A 19777-nucleotide genomic window follows, 5' to 3' on the forward strand; every position below is an offset into this window, starting at 1 on the left:
TGACCACAGGAATGTCGATAATGCCCCAGGGGATGGCAGAGCCACAAGGTGGAAGAAACCTGGGTCCCTAAGTGATGATGAGAAGCAGAGCTGCCTTCCACACCTGGACTGCTCTATAAGACTATTGCATACAAAAAAGAAATTGCTTTGTTCTTCAAGTTGCTCCAGTGCTGGGTTTCTTTGACAGGGTATGTTAGCCTTCTCTAACTCATATGTTCCTACAGGGTTATGGTGTGGTAAGATAGAGAATTGTAAAGAGCTATACAGTTAGGTGCTCCATAAATGCTTTCTGAATGAGTGGTGAGCAAAGGGACTGGTTATTTCCATGTTTAAATTCCGAGAATCTGCTGGGCATGGTTGCTCACGCCTGTAATCCCAGCTACTCAAGAGATGGAGGCGAGATGATCGCTTAAGCCCAAGAGTTTGAGACCAGCCTGAGCAAAAACAGTAAATCCCAAGAATCTGAGAAGCAGCCTTACAACATATGTAGCAGCTACACATGGTGACTGCAGGGAACCCCAGGCCTTGTCTGTTTAAGCATCTTTCCCCCTTGGCTGGACGTTCCTACCATGAGTCAGTGACCATGAGATGACCCACGCAGGAGACAGCTGTGGCACACAGCCTTCTGTCTCTACAGGAACTAACTTATCCCACAAGCTAATCAGCTTGCCCGTCAGGGTGAGCATCTGTGGCATGGGGTAGTAGGTGGAGGGTGTTTAAAGGGCAGAAGACTGGGTTCAAATCCAGCTGTGTCTCTGACTCCTCATGCAAATTGGAGCAGGCCACTTAATTGTGAAGGACCTTGGCTTCCTGAGTGTCTGTAAAATGGGGATGCTAATTCTGGCTCTGCCTATTCCCTAGGGCTACGAGACACGCTCAAGAGATCCAACAATGGTGAAAACACTGCATATGACAGATGCCAATGGGAGAAACATGACAAGTCAAGTCACATTTGCTGAGTGTGGGCTGGGTGTGCTTGTCTCTTTCTTCCATGAATATTTATTGAGCACCTACTAAGTCACATAGTGAGCATGGTAGTTCCTGTCCTCACAGAGCTTGGAGTCTGGTGGAAACGATATATTATACAAGGAAGCAGGCAATTACCGTACAGCATGATGAATTATTGATAGAAATGCAAGGCACCATAAATATATAGAAGAGGGCTCCTAACTCAGGCTTCAGGGCTCCTGGAATGCTTTTCAGAGGAAATGATCTCTCCTCCAAGATTGGAAGCAAAGGAAGAGTTATCCAGGGTAAGGGGGCTTTGGAGGTGGGAAGCATGTTCTAGGCAAATGAGATAAGGGTCACCCTTGAAGAACAAGAAGGAGCCACAGAGAGGCTTAGAATGGCTGGAGCTTGGAGTTGAAGGAGGGGAATGATGACAGATTGGGCTGGAGGGGCCAGAAGGGTCTGGAGCGGGGGTTCTCCACCCCGGCTGCAGCTTGGAGAAAATACTGATGTTCAAGTCACCTCCACTTCTGGTGGTTGAGAAGCTCCCCAGGTGATTCAAATGTGCAGCCAGTGTTGGAAGTACTGCTTAGACCATGCGGGATCTTAAAAGCCAAGTGAAAGAGATGGAAGTTTATCCAGAAAGCCTCTGATGGTTTTATGGAAGGAAGGGTTGTAATCAGATTTTTCTTTCTCCAGATGCTGGGTGAAGAAGGGAATGAGACAGAAAGACTAGGCTTAGAGAAGCTGGTTAAGGAGGCTGCTGCAGTGATCCAGGTGGGAAATGGACCCAGAGCTGTCAACAGGGATGGCAAGAAGTGGACAGATCTGAGGCCTGGTTGATGATGGGCTGCGAGGAAAGATGTGGGAGATGTGGGGAGACAAAGGTCATCCCTTGAACATGCAGGTTGAAATGACCAAGAAGTTTCCAGCTAGAGAAACAGACTTGTGAGTCGGCAGCAGAGAGAACCAATGCACTCTCCCAGGAAGAGGGGTAAATGGTGAGAAGAAAAGAGGGACTGGAACGGAACCCCAGAGGACCAGGGAGAGCTGCGCCCCAAAAGGACCAAGAAGAGCTGGTCAGAGAAGGAAGAGAAAAACCAGAAGCGCACATTGTCAAGAACGTAAAGAATGGTGGCTAGTAAGAGTCAACATGTGTAAGAGGGTCAGATTCTGGGACGATGTATTCACAGGCCACTGGTAACCTTGGCAGGGAAGATGGGGTCAGTGCCTGGGGCGGGGCTGAAGTGGTGGTAAGAGCAGATACCATCTAACAGGGGCAACTATTCTTTATCTATTTGTTTGCTCATTCAGTAAATACTTTATACATGAAACAGGGTGCTGTGTTCAGAGCTGTGGATAAGATGCCAACTCCGGAGGCCTTCACCCACTAAGAGGAGACAGATAATCTCGCCCACATCACAAAACGATGAGATATAAATGCTAGAATGAGGCTGGGTGCGGTGGCTCATGCCTGTAATCCCAGCACTTTGGGAGGCCGAGGCAGGTGGATTGCCTGAGCTCAGGAGTTCGAGATCAGTCTGGGCAAGATGGTGAAACCCTGTCTCTACTAAAATGCAAACAATTAGCAGGCATGGTGGCACATGCCTGTAGTCCCAGCTACTCAGGAGGCTGAGGCATGAGAATTGCTTGAGCTCGGGAGGTGGAGATTGCAGTGAGCTGAGATTGCACCACTGCACTCCAGCCTGGGCGACAGAGCAAGACTCTGTCTCCAAAAGAAAAAAAAAAAGCTAGAATGGAGATGTAGTTCATGGGCTTTAGGACATAGCAGAATCAACTCTACCAGAGAAGAGGAAGGGGCAGGCAAGGTAGGTCTTAGAAAGCAAGGAAGAGGGACAAGGTTTGCACTGATGTGGTCATCATGAAGGCCACCCATTGTAGAGTTCAGATCTTAGCCTGCAGTGGAAGAATGGTACTTCTGGACCTCCTCATGGATTGGTGGGGCCATGTGACCAGCCTGGGGCCAAGAGTGGTGAGTAGAGGTGAGAGCAGTCATGTTCCTGCCAGAGCATCTAACGGTCAGCACAGGAGGCGCCAGAGGTCCTTTGGGCACTGCAAACAGCCATGTTGAGACTGTGGCTACTCCCAGGTACCTGACTGACCCCTCCTCAAGACACACACCTCTTGGTAGACCAGAAGCCCGAGCCAGAAACAAATTTCTGCTGTTTTAGTGCTGTGACTGTCATCATAGCATCCCTTGGCCCAGTGCTCCTCAAAGTGTGGCCCCTGGACCAGCAGCCATCAGCTTCACTTGGGAACTTGTTGGAAATGCACATTCTCAGGCCCTACTCTGAATCTGAATTTACTGAAGCAGAAACTCTGTGGCGTTGGGGAGGGGGCGGTCCAGCAACCTGAGTTTTAACAAACTCCAGGGGATTCCGAAGCATGTTGAAGTTTGAGAACCGCTGCCTATCCAGGGCTGATGGATAGTCATCTTCAAGGCAAAGTGGAAATTACAAGTCATGAAGAAGGTCATTCTAGCAAAGAAAACTTTTTAAAATGAAGTAAGATACAAATTAAATGGTGAGGCTCATCATGTCACAGGAAGGGATTGTTAAGGAAAAATACCGTGGTACCCACCTCCCCTGGGCTGAGACTTCTGAACAAAATGGCCTAAACTCTGGCCATGTAGACAGTTCCCTGCAGTGTCATATCAGAAGACACAATTGCAGAGGAGATATTCCGAATCCAAAGGCACTGAAGCCAGGACCAGGATAAACCCGGCAACGCATTTTCGCTTTGTCCCATGGCCTTTGCTGGTTTACAAAATGCTCCTGAATGCTTTGAATCCCAAAGGTACAGAAAACCCAATTCTCTCTTCTGCAGAATGAGTCATTAGAGCTGGAGCTGAGGCTATTTGGTAATGGGCACTATTTAAATCAAGTGAAAAGTACAATTTCAAATGAATTGCTTTTTAAACTGTCAAATAAAAGGAATCCATTTGTGCATGAGAAATTATTCCAAGGGTTCTAACTATTAACTGAAAGCAGGTGAAAAATGTCAAAGAAAACGTCCTACTAAAGAGCTGACTAAATGTCTAAAGACAGACACCTAATGACTCCTTTGACCTGTTTTGGATTCAAAAACATGTATTTTCACCAGCCCTAGGTGAGCTCCGTGGACAAAAGTTTTAAGAAAATATTAAATGCTAGTAGCAAGATGCCATTTTGTTCATCGGCATTGCCTTAACCAATGTGACCCTGACACTGTTTTAGGGACAGGACAACAGCATGTTATCACTTTAACTTTTTCCTTTGGCTTAAATTTGATGCCAAGGGCCCTTGGCTAGCTCTCTAAGTGTCATATTTAACAATGTTTTATAGTCTTCTATTTGCTACTGCTGAATGCATCCTTGTACAGTCTAGTCAATGTTTGCAGAAGAAAATTCTGCAAACGTATGAAAAGTGTCTTTTCTGTCACAGGCAGGCATGCTTGGTTGAAGTCACCAGTACGGAGAGTGAGCCTCAGTGTTAAGGCATCTCTGCAGACAAAAACAGAACCCTGGCCTTTTCCATTTCATTTCCTCTAGGGGTTTCCACTGCAATTAGTTTTGTGTTCATGCCTTCACTGTCTTTGTTGGTATTGAAACAGAGCTGCTGAAAATAATCAGTGAGGCTTCTCCCTTCCTGGCCCTCTGGCACCTCTAACCTGTGTCACTATTCCAGGCTAACACAAGCAAAATGATCCCTGCTTACTCAGTCCAGAGGGAACCGTGTGGGTGGTGACTGGCTAGAGGCATTGGAGCGGGCTCGAAAAGGGAGCACTTCTCACACGTGAAGGTGCACACAAATTTCCAAGGGATCTCGTTAAAAATGTACATTCTGACTCAGTAGGTCTGGGGTGGAATCTTAAGAGTCTGTGCGTCGCATAAGCTCTTAGGCAATTCTCATGCTGCTGAGGACCACACAGTAGTGTAGTGAGCTGTGAGGGAACAACGCACATTCTGCACAACAGTGACTTTTAGGACCCTCCTTAATGGGGCATTTATCTAAGGGCCTTGCTCTCTTTTGATGTAGAGTTCCTTGAAAGCAGAGACTGGGTCTCATACATTTGTTATTGTTTTGTTCTCCGGTTGGCACAGGGCCTGCACACGGTGGGTATGTATTTATTTAATTAAAGAGTTGGCCTTGTTCCAGGAAGGATTTTAACCCCTAGCGGCGCTGAACAGGTGGCGATGAATTGGCCGGGAAGGAAGTCGGTCCTAGGGGTAGTCACAGACCCCCTGGGCTGGGGTCCCCTCCACCTGCCTGCACCTGTATCACCCCTCAGCTGCTGTTCTGAAATTTTCCCTCCTGCCCCATTTTTAAAGCGGTTTACACCAGAGAGCCGACCAGAAAGGAGAGATACAAAACCAAACCAGAAAGCCCTGGGAAGCGGTAGGCTTAGGAACATGGAAAGCTCAACCGTCGGTTGTGGGGCCCGCAGATCTCTCTGGTTCCCCTCTCTGCCCCGTCTCCAGCTTTTTTGCAGGTCGGTGTCGCGGCCTCGCAGATCCCCAACAACCCCGAGAGCCCTGAAGGAGCTGGTCCCAGCGGGTCCAAGCTCCTGTTGGCTTGGTGCAAGCCTGTTTGTTAGCTCTGCACGACCAATTAATTTTCTCCTGCATCTTCTCCCCGTGGTGGGTGGCGGGGTGGGGAGGGGGTGTGTGGCGGGGCCTCGGGTCGGCTCGGGGGTCGGAGAGCCCGGACAGGAGCGACTACTCTGCAGAAACCCTTTTTCTAAGAGTCCCCAGTGGTGCCATAACCTGTTTCTCTCTGCAGCAGCCTCAGAGGGTAAAGGAAGGGCTCGTTGCAGCTCCATATGGAAGAAAGGAGAGAAAAAGGGAGAAGGAAGGGGATTATATTGGTCAGTAGTTGGACCTCACGGAAGAGAAGAGTGCACGGGGGAGTGCGCCCTACGGGACGAGTACACGTGCTGGGAAGGGCGGGGGGTGAGAGGCGGGCAGGAGGGGAGGAGTAGGGAGGCGAGAGCAGCGGGCGGGAGGCGCCACGGCCTCGCAGACGCAGGCGCCCGCAGCCGAGAAGCCAGAGAGAAAGTTCCCCGGGAGAGCTCGCCCCTGGGAGGGCCGACGTCGATCCTGCTCGCCGCGAGGGTCTCAGGTCCCGCGCGTCCAGCCAGCCTTCCCGCTGCGCGCACTCCGCCGCCCGGGATCGGCTCGCCGGGAAGCAGGGGAACATCGCCGGCTGGCAGCCGGGGCGGCCGCCCCCAAACTTGGAGGAGGAGGACGCTGCGACTGGGCGCGGCGGCGCGGGGCGCGGGGGCGCACTGAGTGCTTCCCACGGCGCTGCTGCCAGGGCTGTGGCCGTGCGAGCCGGCCGAAGCGGAGCGGGCAGGTAGCGGCTGTGGCGCCGGGACTGCGCCAGCCGGGCGAGCCCTGGCCGCCAGCGCCACCGTGCCGGCGTTGCCTCCTCGCCACGGAGCCATGGTGCGCGGAGCGCGCACGCGGCGAGCGGGACTCTGAGCTCCGGCCGCGTCGCGCGTCCCCACCTTCCCAAGGGGGCTCCCCTGCGGACCTCGCTCTCGGGCCATGAGGCTTTGGCCCGGAGCTCCTCGCCTCTGAGTCGCGCACCGCCTGTTCCAGCCCCAGCGCCGCTCCGCCACTGATTGCACTCCGGCCGCTGAAGCTCCCCATCCTCTCCCAGGGACGGTACCCAGGCGCTCCGGGATGGCGCTCCGCGGGACCCTCCGGCCGCTCAAAGTTCGCAGGAGGCGAGAGATGCTGCCGCAGCAAGTTGGCTTCGTGTGCGCGGTGCTGGCCCTGGTGTGCTGTGCGTCCGGCCTCTTCGGCAGCTTGGGTGGGTGCTGGTACGGGTCCCCTTTTCCTGGGGAGTTGGGGGCTTTGGCTGGGGAGTCTTGGGGCGGCTCCGAGATGTTTCCCCCTCCTTCCTCATCAGGTTGGTCCCAAGGGTTCATCCAGTCCCCTCCCCGCCGAGCAGGTAGAGCGCGCCCAGAAGGGCTGATGGACGCTCTGGGCTGTGGCGCCGGTTCCCTTGAGCTACGAGCGGCCCCTGGGGGGGCTCAGGACGCGGCTGCGGGTGTGTGTTACTAAGACGAAAGCAAGAACCGCTTCCGTCCCGGGAGTGCGCCCGGAATGGGCAGCGCAACTGCGGGGTGCAGGCAGGATTCTCTTGGTCTGGGGTGGGCGAAACTGAGTGGCCCGCTTTCCTATTCTGCAGAGCCGCAGGAACCGCCACTGCGTCTCGCCCCTGCCCTGGTTCAAAGGGGTCCCCTGGGTGCCCTGAGGTGTTTGTTCTTCCCAAACCCTAAAGGCGTTGGGGCAGTCTGCCGCGGGGGGTAGCTGCCATGTTTCAGCATCGCGTCTCTCAACTCCCCTTAACTCCCACGGAGGGAGAAGGCGGGTGTGTGGAGCCTTGACCCATGCCCCCTCCTCCAAGAAGAGGGATTTGGGAGTAGCTTAGGCTATGCAAATTTCAGGTGGAGCGGGAAGAGAGAAGGAACTAACCAAAGAAGTGTGTTTAGGGGGATGTGACCCCATGTGTAACCTTCAGGAGACATTCACTTCCCTAACTCAGGAGACATTCACTTCCCTAACCGTCTCATTTTGAGTTGGATGCTGTGAACCTTTTAATTTCATTATTTTTTTAAATGTAAAAAGACAAAAGAAATCCTGGTGATTTAAACACCAAGACATGGAAGGTAAAGCGGGTAGTACCTTCTCGAGCAATTAGAAAGGCCCTCAACATCCAGAGACCATTTAGAGAGGTGTACACTGATAGGTAAAAATCCAGTGGAACTTGATTAAAGTTTTCGAAATAACTGCCTTTCGAAACCTAAACTTTGTGATTTGAGGATGCAGGGTTAAAAAGTGGCTCTTTCCAATGAGACCCAGGAAGATTATTTTGAATATCTTAGTACCTGGTGCTTTGCAATTGGGCAAGTCAGTGTTTGGGTTTTTTCCCCCCCTCAATTACACACCAGAAATAACAACATACCTAGAGGCCCTTAGACGTCAGCATTATAAAAGAGGTATTATTACCCAGCTGAAGCAGTGCGCATCAGGAGAGGTAAATGAATACTCTGAAGGTCTTAAAGTGAGAATCATTTTTATTTGCTGGATCAGGAATTACCTTTAGGAGTTTAAGTGTGCTTGGTTGCGGGCCTCCACAAATTCTCTCTTGCCCAGTATGGCCCCTGGACCAGCAGAATCAGCACCACCTGGGAGCTTGTTAGTGCAGAATCCCAGGTCCCATCCCAGACCTGCTGAATCAGAATCTGAATTCTAACAAGATCCCCAGGTGATCTGTGTGCATATTCAAGTGTGAAGAGCACTGGGCCAGACCGCATCAGCCTTGCCCACCTGCTTGCTGACTTGCTATTCATTCGTGAAGTTCCTCCAGGGCAGGGGCCCTCTGAGGGTGTCTTTCACTGGAAGAACACTTAAAAGGTCACCTATCTAAACCGTTTGTTGCACCTATGAGGTGCTGAGACCACCTCAGTCTTGGCCAAGGTCAACTCACATGCTGACCCATCTGGGACTGGAAACAGTGAACTAGATCCAGGAAACAGGCCATTGTATGTAAGCAGGTGATATTATACTTCCAATCATCCTATCAGTCCCTAAAGATGGCTCTGAATAGGCAAACAGGGCTGTTGCTGACATAGACACACAAATGTAAGGTCATTTTGGAAATGCAGCTATCACACTGACCTAATGGTATCTGTGACTTATTTTCCAATCCAGGGCACAAAACAGCTTCTGCTAGCAAACGTGTCCTGCCAGACACGTGGAGAAATAGAAAGTTGATGGCCCCAGTGAATGGGACACAGACAGCCAAGAACTGCACAGATCCTGGTAAGAAATCAATTCTTCTCCACCCAGTCTACTAAGACGTTTGGCCTTACCTGGAGATGGCGCTTATGTGGGTGGTTACAGCCAGAGCTGAGAAAGGCGGTTTATGGACCTGAGTGGGAAAGGGTGGCCATGAGGTGTTGAAAGGTAACATAAAGACATTCGTCAATGGTGCTGCTAAGCAACTCAAGTGCTTTCTTTATCCAGCAACTGAAAAGGTCACAGTCAAGAGTTTAAAAATGTTATTTTTTGTTCTCACAATGTTCCTGAAGGCTAAGTATTTTCCCTGCTCTCTTGATGTTGTTTGCGGCTCGGGGTGTCTTTGTTTTCTTCCCTTTTGCTCACTGTATCCATTACTGGAGCTCTCACGGTGGCAGATCCAGCTGCTGTGGCAATGGTGCTTTGAGGTGGCCTGCCAGGGTCTCAGCATGCCCGGGCAGCTGCAGGGGTGGGACGCTCTGGGGTGCTGCGGCTGTTTCTCTCAAATGGGAGTTGGCACGGTGTCATTCAGCCCTGGAGACTGATTCCGCTTGCCCCGTTTTGATGTTCTTCTTCAGATTTTTCTTGGGGGTTCGAGGCAGTAGAGACCCAGAGGTGACATCTTGTCTGTTCTCCTGCCACAGACAGGCTTTGTTTAAATGAGTGAAGAAGATTATCAGGAGAAGACAGCGTATTGGCAGAGAGCAGAACTCACAGCCACTGCCCAGATCGCAGGCTGGGCACTTCTATGCTTGAGCTCTGGCTGTAACCCTTAAGGTCTTTGTGAGGAGGGTCTAGGGGGATGATACATTCACAAGCCCTTAGGGAACTGTGAGGTTTTAATATAGATGGCTTTGCCACTGAGTTCCTGGGCAGATCACATCATCTTTTTGGATCTCTGTTTTCTCACCTGTAAATGAGCAGAATAGTTGCCTGTTGTAGGGTTGTTGGGAGAAACTGGGAAGGCTGTGTTGGGGACTGGGTATAAAAGGAGACGGAGCTCCAGGACAAAGGAGCAGGGTTGGATGGCAGTCCCCATGTGTTCAATTGTCATACTCTGTGAGGCAAGTCTCTTCCCCATTTTACAGGTCAGGAAAGATCTGGGGAGAAGGCACAAGTTGCTCAAAGTCACAGAACTCGTAAGTGGTGACGCTGGTTTGAGAACCTAGGCCTGTGAAACTAAAACCTTTGGTTGGTTCCCTGTGCTTAGGAGGGGGCGACCTTCTGTCAAAGTTTTCATACTGTTTTTTACGCTATCAGCTTCCCTGCCCTCAGATACCTTCTGAGAAGTCCACCGGGAGGGACGTGGTGGTGGACAAGCTCAGGCTTGCAGAGAAGTGCTGGGATTCACTTGTCACCTGGGTGGTTCCTCCTGTCCTGGTGGCCCAGCAGGCGGGGTGCTCATCCTGTCATTCCCTCCCCCAGGGTGTCTCCTCTCATCAGCCAGGCTGGTGGACGTGTGGGCCGACTGACATATGGCAAGGGTCATTGGCTCCACACTGAAAAACATGCGTGAGGCCAAGGATGGTTAATGCTGGGGGCCGTTCCCACCCATTCCAGGGACCAGAAATGCTGGAATTGGCACCATCCCCATGGGAACACTTTGCTACTCTGGATGAATAATCAGGGTTCAGGAATATTTGGGTGGTTTCAAGCTTGCTGGTGCCCTCATCTTGGGCTGGCCATGCCCTCCTCTGTGACTTCTGTCGTACATAGCCTGAGTATGTTGGCTTAGACGGGGATCCCTTTCTTATGATAGAGTTCTCCTTTGCCCCACTGTGGGCTCTGTGTCTGTCTTCAGCTGTCTGATTAAAAATCATTCAATTAACATATAAAGTGTCTGTTCTATTCGACAGGAAGGCCTCACCTTGACCCTTTTGTGGAAAGGGAAGTGGAGGGAACTTGATAATATCTTTAAAAATAGTTAACTTTTGCATTATGCTTTGTATTGACTGTTTCCAGAATACAGCCTGGCCCATAGAAACGACTGCATAGATATGGGTCGAATGATGGAATGAAAGTGCATTTTGATGTATCTCACATTTTAATCGTTATCACATTTTTGCCAAGACAAGATACACAAAGTTCAGAAGTTTAGTGGCTTCCTGAGATCTCTTTGGGCAGCTGGAACATACTGGGGTCACCTGGATCCAGGTGCCAGGCCTCTCCCTTGTACTGCACAGCCCCCGGCTCTCAGGCCAGGCGGGGTCTGTGGCCAGCCTTCCCTTCCAGCATCTTCCTCCCTGGCCTATGAGAATCTCTGCCCACTTTTCATTTCACAAGTCTGTGTAGCAAGCACCTGCTCGTGTGTGTCCAGCTCTATTGCAGACAGGTAGTGGGGAGTATAAGATGCAAGCCGCTATCATTGAGTAGCTTATACTAGAGTAGAGAGGACAAGATCTCAACACAGGGAAAGCTAGGTGACATTGAGGGACTCCAGCGGCTCCCCAGTGAGCAGCCCTGCAGGAGGCACTGCAGGTGCACAGAGGAGGATGCGCTGGCCCAGTGTCCTTCTGTGTAGCCTGGGGGACTAGATGAGGCAGGGCCATTTAGAGTTGCCATGACAGAACTGGGTTTAGCAGAAATAGAAATTTAGTGGCTCAGTAACTGGCAGTGTGAGATCAAAGGTTACGAGGTGACCATGGCTCTCTTTCTCCATCTCTGGGCTCACTTATCTTCTAGCACGGGAAGGTGGTTACCACCGGCCCAACCTTATGTCCTCCCAGACTCAAATATGCTGAGGCTGAGCAGCTTCTGCAGAAGCCAGGAAGTTCTGTTGGGTTGGGTTGGCTTGGGCCGCATGACCACCCTTGCAGATTGATCTGGCCAAGGGAGTGCTGGGCCCAGAACTGGCTTAGACCTCGGTCATAGGTTCCAGCTCTGGAGGGAGGGGACTGAAGCTGCCACGCCTACCACCAGAACTCTACCTGGGAATCGGCGAGGTTGGGCACCTGGAGAGCAAACACTCAATTCTTACACCTCTTCACCCTGGGCTCCCATCCTAGGGCTTGCTGTGATAAGGAAGGCTGGATTAGAGTTTCAAGTGAGAGTTTCAGGGGTGTGACAGACGCTGCCATCTGATGGCTGCCTCCCTTCTGCACAGTTGGTGGCGTTTCCTCATAAAGAATTGCAGGCTATCTTGCCTCCTCTTCAGGCTTCTGCTTTAAGCTTGCCCCCATGAATTGGAGGGCGCCTTGTCCAGCTCTGCTGGATGAGGCCTTTCAGGGACATCAGAAGATGGAGCTTTAAGAGCTGCCTCCTGTGCTAAGGCACCACTTGGAGTGGGTGTCCCACAAACGTGAGCCCACATCTCCTTAAGAACCTCCGGTGTGTGTCTTTATTGCCTGTGCCTTCTCATGCTCATCTTTACCTGTGAGAGGAAGAACTTTATTTTCCAAAAACATGAATGGGACCCTGCTCTAGTCTTTCCTGAAGATTCTACATGGAAAACGGGCTCTGCCTGGGTTGTAACCCCAGATCTTGGTGTTAGCGTTTTGATCTCATTATCTGAGTTTCAGCCTAAGTACCAGCCACCACCCCTCCCTTCCCTTCCCCCTTTATTACTCTGTGTTTTTTGTTTGTTTGTTTTTGTTTTGTTTTGTCACTCTGTCACCCAGGCCGGAATGCAGTGGTGTGATTATGTCTCATGGCAGCCTCTACCACCCTGGCTCAAGTGATTCTCCTGCCTCAGCCTCCCGAGTAGCTGGGACCACAGGCTATTTTTTTCTATTTGTTCTGTAGAGGCAGGGTTTTGCCATGTGGCCCAGGGTGGCCTCAAACTCCTAGGCTCAAGCAATCCTTCTGCCTTGGCCTCCCAAAGTGCCAGGATTACAGGCGTGGGCCACCGTGCCCTCCTCCCTATGTTGTTTTTATGTTTTTATGACATATGTCACTAACATTACTCACTTCATTGTTGGGTGTCTATCCTTGAGGGCTACCTCTTTTGTGGCCAGAAGAGCTGTTCTTAATCCTGGCTGCATATTAAGATCACCTCAAGAGCTTTATAGGAATATTTTGAAATGCCCAGGCTCCACTCCCAGAGTGTCTGATTTCACTGGTTTGGGGTAGGGCCCAGGAGTCAATACTTTTTAAGAGCTCCCAGGCAATTTCAGGATGAAGTCAGAGGTGGTGCTCGCTGGGCTGGAGACCTAGTGCTCAGCATGGGAGCATCACCTGGGAGCATGTCAGGAATGCAGAGTCTCAGGCCCCCCGAATCAGAATTGGCATCCTGAAGAGATGCCTAGGTGGCTCTCTGGGCTAGAGCACTGCTGGACACTTGGTAGGTGTTCAATAAATATTTGAATGTTGAACAAAAGCAATGCAAACAAAAATTTGAATGTTAACACTTATTTAATAGAGCCATTTTCCTAAAAAACATTTTTTTAAATGTAGGAAAGCTTTAAAAAAATCTGCTTTATTTTTGCTCAATGATGTCTATGGAAAATTTATAATTAATTTTTCCCTAGAGATCTGAAGGCAAAACATGGGCCTCTAGGCCTTAGATGTTTATTTTCATGGCCTGTACAGAGCAAGCACTGAAAATAGGAAGCAGGTCTCTCCATGCCACATGTATGATGTAGGAATGAGTGGCAGTGACTCTGAGTCCCTAGAGAACTATCTGAGCTCAGGCTGCTTTAGCAAAATATCATAGACAGGATAGCTCAAACAGCAGACATTTCTTTCTCATGGTTGTGGAGGCTGGCAAATCCAAGATCAAGGTGACTGGTGAGGGCTCTCTACTTGGCTTGCAGATGGCCACCTTCTTGCTGTGTGCTCAGAGTGGCAGAGAGAGACAGCACACAGTCTCTCTTTCTCCTCTTATAAGGGGGCTCATTCCATCATGGGGGCCATACCCTCATGCACTTGTCTAACCTTAATTACCTCCCAAAAGCCCTTCCTCCAAATACCATCACATTGTGAGTTCAGGCTTCAAACTGTGAATTTTCAGGGGACTCAAACATTCAGTCTGTATAAGGAACCAACGAGTTTCCACACATCTCCTGGGGTATTTGAAGACAGCTGAGAATGGAACCTGGTGCTTCTCAACCTTGGCCTGTAAATGAGAGACACCAGGGGGACTTGAAAAACACAGATTCCTGGGCCCAGCCCTGACCTGTGAAACCAGAAGCAGTAACAGTTGCATTCTGTGACTGACTTTTGGAGTATCTGGGAACCATACTGTTTCTGTCCAGATCTTCCAGGATGGGCTCCTGCTTGTCATCGCCACCCTCACAGGCTTTCCCTGGTAACCCAGTTCAAAGTAGCCCTCTGAGTCCCTGGCTGTCATGGCATCTTGTTTTTAGCTCCTTGCAGGTGCTAATTCTTAATTTTATTTATTTATTTTTAAAAAATGAGACAGGATCTCACTGTGTCACCCAGGCTGGAATGCAGTGGTATGATCTCAGCTTACTGCAGTCTCGACCTTCCAGGCTCAAGCCATCGCCCACCTCAGCCTCCTGAATAAGTGGGAGTATAGGCACATGCCACCACGCCTGGCTAATTTTTGTATTTTTAGTAGAGACAGGGTTTCACCATGTTACCCAGGCTGGTTTCAAACTCCTAAGCTCCAGCGATCTGTCTGCCTTGGCCTCCCAAAGTGCTGGGATTACAGGCATGAGCCACCACACCTGGCCTGCAGGCACTAATTCTATCCATTACTGTATTATCTGCCTCCCCTAACTAGACTATAAAAGGTCAAAGCCTTGTTTGCATTTTAAAACCATAATACATGCTTCACTTTTTCCATCTGTAAAATGAAGGTGATAATTACAGTTAGCTCTTGAACAAACCTGCATGGGTCACTTATATGTGGATTTTTTTCTGCCTCTGCCACTCCTGAAACAGAAAGACCAACCCCTTCTCTTTCTCCTCTCAATGTGAAGATCATGAGGATGAAGACCATTAGATGATCTGCTTCCACTTACTGAATAAATATATTTTCTCTTCCTTATGATTTTCTTAATAAAATTTTTCCTCTAGCTTACTCTATGTAAGAATACAGTGATACAGTGTATAATACATGTGACATATATAATATGTGTTAAACAGGCCAGGTGTGGTGGCTCACGCTTGTAATCCTAGCACTTTGAGAGGCTGAGGCAGGCAGATCACTTGAGGTCAGGAGTTCGAGAACAGCCTGGCCAACATGCTGAAAACCCCCCTCTCTACTAAAAATACAAAAAAATTAGCCAGGCATCATGGGGCGCACCTGTAATCCCAGCTACTCAGGAGGCTGAGGCAGGTGAATTGCTTGAACCCAGGAAGTGGAGGTTGCAGTGAGCCGAGATCCCACCACTGCACTCCAGCCTGGGTGACAGATGAGACTCCATCTCAAAAAAGCAAAAAACAAAAAACCAATATGTGTTAATCGACAGTTTATGTAATCAGTAAGGCTTCTGGTCAACAGTAGGGTATTGGTAGTGAAGTTATTGGGGAGTCAAAAGTTATATGCAGGCCAGGCACAGTGACTCATGCCTGTGATCCCAGCACTTTGGGAGGCTAAGGCAGGAGGATTGCTTCAGCCCAGAGCAACAGAGGGAGACCCTGTCTCTCAAATAATTAAAAAATTAGCTGGGCATTGTGGGGAGCACTTGAGATCCTGAGCAACCGAGTGAGATCCTATCTAAAAGTTATACATATTAATAGATTTTCAGCTGAGTGGGGGATTGGCACCACTAATGCCTGATTTATTCAAGGGTCAAAGGTACCTCCACCTCAGAGGATTGTTGGAATGAAATGAATCTAAATACCCATCAGCACTTAAAACAGTGTTTGGCCTAGAATACATGCTCAGACACTAGCTTCTCTCTTTATTATCACTTTTTAATATGCTCACCCCAAAGATGATATAATGCCTGTGTGTGGTAAGTACAGAAAAACAATTTGTCAGTTGAATTTTCTGAGGGCAAGTTAACAAGTAAACATCTTGCCACACATTTATTCTTTTCTCTTCTGGAAACAAATTTGTTTAATTTTATTCATCTTTGAAGAATTTAGGATGCTGGAGGATGGCCTACCTTGTAGAACGTGCTTCTAAATAGAAGAACTTTCTTGTGTCTTGACCGGCATTATTTTACGTTTGCCTGCATAACTGGGATAGGCATGATTTCCCCCTCTCTAACACTGCCTTTATCCCCAACTTCTGGGTTTAAAACATTTTTTTTGGACAGAGTCTCACCCCCTCACCCAGGCTAGAGTGCGCTGGTGCGATCTCGGCTCACTGCAACCTCTGCCTCCCAGGTTCAAGCGATTTTCCTGCCTCAGCCTCCCAAGTAGCTGGGATTACAGGCGCCCACCACCACACCTGGCTAATTTTTGTATTTTTAGTAGAGACGGGGCTTTTGCCATGTTGGCCAGCCTGGTCTCGAACTCCTGGCCTCAAGCGATCCACCTGCCTCTGCCTCCCAAAGTGCTGGGATTACAGGCGCGAGCCACTGTGCCCGGCCCCACTTCTGAGATTGAATGTTTTTTTTTCATTCTCCACTATGTGACCCCTTTTGATTTGGGTTTCCAATGTCCTATGCCCCGTGTTAAAAAAGAAGGACGGAGCGGGGCTTGATTTCCCCTTGTTGTTGTGGGAGGGATTTAAAGCCTCCTTTAGAATTTGCTTTATTGTGTGCGGTTTTCCTTCTTCCAAATACATCTTCTGAGATGCCTGAGCTGTGTGTCCACAGAAGAAAGGCTGGGAGAAGCGGGCTGATGCAGGCTGCTAAGGAGGGTCTGCAGAAAAGGTGCTTCGTAGCATTTCAGGGGAGCAGAGGAGATGGATGCAAGCGCTAGATGGAGAATCTTCTGTGATCAGCTTGCTTCTGATCCACCCTTACTTTTTATTCTGTACCATGCTGGTGTAAGGGCGGTTGTGGGGTGGGGGGGGAGAGGGTGGTAGAGTCTGGTGGGGGTGGGACCCTGGGCACGGGAGCTGGCACTGTGGCTGGGCTAGGAGGAGATGAGATCACCAAGCAGGTGCCCTCAGGGGTGGGCCTCTGTAGACTCCCCTGTGCGGGGAGCAGAGGTGGAGAAAGCATGAGAAATCAAGAGAAGGACAAGGGGCCTAGAGCTGCAAAAAGGACATCAGGACAAGTGGGTGAGGAGGTGCAATGGCACTGGTGGCAAGAGGTGTCTGGATTCTGAACAAACGTCTGTTGGAATGATGCCTCAGTGGGCTTGGGAGACAAGTCACACATCCAAATTTTAAAGTCGTTACGTAAAAGCAAATTTTGAGTTAGAAAAGCAAGAATTGGATTTACTACTATGGGCAGGGAAATCACAGTTCTATTCCTTTCCCAGACAGCAGGGGCAGGATGTCCAGCCTGGAGAGGGCCTTTCCTGAGAAGGGCAGCCTCCGGAGGGCCAGACAGCTTCTTGGGGAAACTGTCACCAACCATACTGGACAGCCATAGGCTGGCACAGCCACCAATGTGATTACAAACAAAGGCTGAGGAAGATGGCACCCGGCATCACTGTGCCCACTCATGCCTGTTTCAGGGGTGGAGTGGGATGGTTATAGTGGATCAGTGGATTGGGAGCTGAAGGTCTGCGTTCTAGTATCAGTTGTGCCCGGATCCTGCCTGTGGGCATTTAGTGGCTATTCTCCCTCCCTCTCTCTCTTTCTTAACAAAAGGAAGTTGCACTGGATAAGTACAAAGATTTTCAGCAGCCAGAAAAGGCTCCTTCCTGTCTGTCTGTCTGTCTTGGAGATGGTAGTTGGACATGGTGAAGGCAGATGTGAGGGTTTGAGTCCCAGCTCACCCTTTACTGGCCATGTGACCCTGGACAAGTTACATAATCTTGCTGAGCATCAGGATTTCTCTTTTGTAAAATGAGGATAGCAGCTCTTCTTACCTGTCTCACAGTGCTGCTGTGTGACACCACATGCTGTATGGAAGTATTTGAACCATACGGAGCCCGTGGTAGCTGCCATCATCATCATCATCATCATCGTCATCATCATCATCGTCATCGAGGTGAAGTCCAGGGTACCCTGTGTTGGGTGCTATTCTAAGCACTTTTCAGGGGTTACTTGCTTCTCGTAACAACTCTGAAGGCAGGTGCTGTCCTCAGTTTGCCGATGAAGTGAAAGAAACCCAAACTAGTCCAAGTCACGCAACCAACAAAAAGCAGAGTCAGTGGTTTATGTGTTTTTAATTAATCGCTTTATTTTTAGAGCAGTTGTGGGTTTACAGAAAAACTGAGCAGAAAATACAGAGTTCCTCTGTTACCCCTCCATCCTCACAGTTTCCCCTATTATTGATACTTTGTATTAGTGGGTGTATTTGTTACAATGATGAGTCAATATTGATACACTGTTATTAACTAATGTCCACCTTTTACATTAGGGCTTCCTCTTTGTGTGACACATGCCACGTTTTTTTAATTTTTTTTTTTTGGTTTTTTTTTTGAGACAAAGTTTCACTCTTGTTGCCCAGGTTGGAGTGCAATGGCAGGATCTCAGCTCACTGCAACCTCTGCCTCCCGGGTTCAAGCAATTCTCCTCCCTCAGCCTCCCAAGTAGCTGGGATTACAGGCATGTGCCACCACGCCCAGCTAATTTTTGTATTTTTTTTTTAAGTAGAGATGGGGTTTCACCATGTTAGTCAGGCTGGTCTCGAGCTCCTGACCTCAGATGATCCACCTGCCTTGGCCTCCCAAAGTGCTGGGATTACAGGCGTGAGCCACTGCGCCCAGCCCTCATGCCATGGGTTTTGATAGATGTGTGATGTCCCCTATCTACAATTATGGTATCGTACAGAATAGTTTCACCACCCCCAAAATCTTCTGTGGAGCAAGACTTTTAATTCAGGTGGTCTGAATTGTGATTCCTATATTCCTTACTCATAACTATTAATAAGTGGGGTAGAAAAAGACAAACTAGAGATGGGAACTTCTGTAGCAGATTCCAGCCTGTTACTGTCTGAGTGCCCATCTGAGAAACAGAGAATGCCCTGTCCACGGGAGCAGCAAACACCTATGTGGGCCGTGCTTCTTAGTAGGTTTCTAATACCAATTTGTTTGCAATCAGAAGTTTTTTTGGCCTCATCCAAATGATCGGGGCTACCTGCTTGCCATCTCTTCTCTTTGCTGGGCCATCTGCTACCCCCAACTTGTAGATTCTCTGCTCTTGATGCAGCGTGGCCTACCACAATCCAGAGAGCGCCCACTCGGCTTCCTCTTGAACCCTGAGGAACGTTCCTTCCTGAGTTAAAAATGGAAATTATAAAGCATTGCCATTTGTTGCCTTGGGTGAAAGAGATCCAGCCATTGGATGTGACAGAAAAGTTGAATACTTGAAAATGGATTTTTTAAATTTAACATTGTCCATTATTGAAGAGGCCTTTAGAACATGGCATTTTACTAAAAAGGAATAAAAATAAATGTGCCGGAATAATTTACTGCTCCTTCTGAAAAAGCAGTGGATGTCCTCCTTGGGAAAGGAACAGAGGTCACTGTGTGGCTGAGAAACAAAAGCATTCCCTGCCCAGGGGGTCTTCCCGTTGGAGGTGGGAACGCATGGCTGCCTGGTTTCCGGAACTACAGCTTCCTTTGCTAATTCGGCACAGTGCGTGGCTCCAGCCCTGAGTCTCCTAGTAATTGTGCAAGAAATTAAATTCAATGTATACTTCTTAAATGTCCACACACCCTGTACTGTACTAGGCTCTGAAGCTGGAAGGGACCCAGTCCCTGCTGTCAGTGAGCATGGGGAAGACAGGCCAGGGCTCAAAAACCAGACCAAGCCACCTGCCGCAAATACCACGGTGGGGTATCTTCCTAGGGAGGGTGCCACAGAGGAAAGAGTGTGGTGGTTCAGGGCAAGAGGGCCCTCCCTGGAGCAGACCATGTCTGAGCCTGGCCTCAAAGGGTAGGTGGAGGCTGTGGAAGGGCATTTACGCAGACAGCAGTGTGCACCTGAAACTGCCCCCTGAGAAATCACAGCATCACCTCCTGTACCTGGAGGAACGCTTGCTAGCAACCACTGTGTCTTGCTCATTGGCTGTCCGAGGGGAAAGAGAAAACAAACACCTC

The 19777-nt window shown here is 49.5% G+C and overlaps 1 protein-coding gene across 1 annotated transcript in view; it reads left to right on the forward strand.

Moving 5' to 3' along the window:
- Positions 1–6634: 6634 nt before the first annotated feature.
- Positions 6635–19777, forward strand: part of LOC467535 (sodium/potassium/calcium exchanger 4) — a 158536-nt gene continuing 145393 nt past the window's right edge. The window contains 2 exon segments of the mRNA XM_063792772.1: positions 6635–6764; positions 8672–8782. Coding sequence (XP_063648842.1) covers positions 6635–6764; positions 8672–8782 — 241 coding nt within the window.

This window comes from Pan troglodytes, chromosome 15 (assembly GCF_028858775.2).
Source record: "Pan troglodytes isolate AG18354 chromosome 15, NHGRI_mPanTro3-v2.0_pri, whole genome shotgun sequence".
Lineage (NCBI taxonomy): Eukaryota > Metazoa > Chordata > Mammalia > Primates > Hominidae > Pan > Pan troglodytes.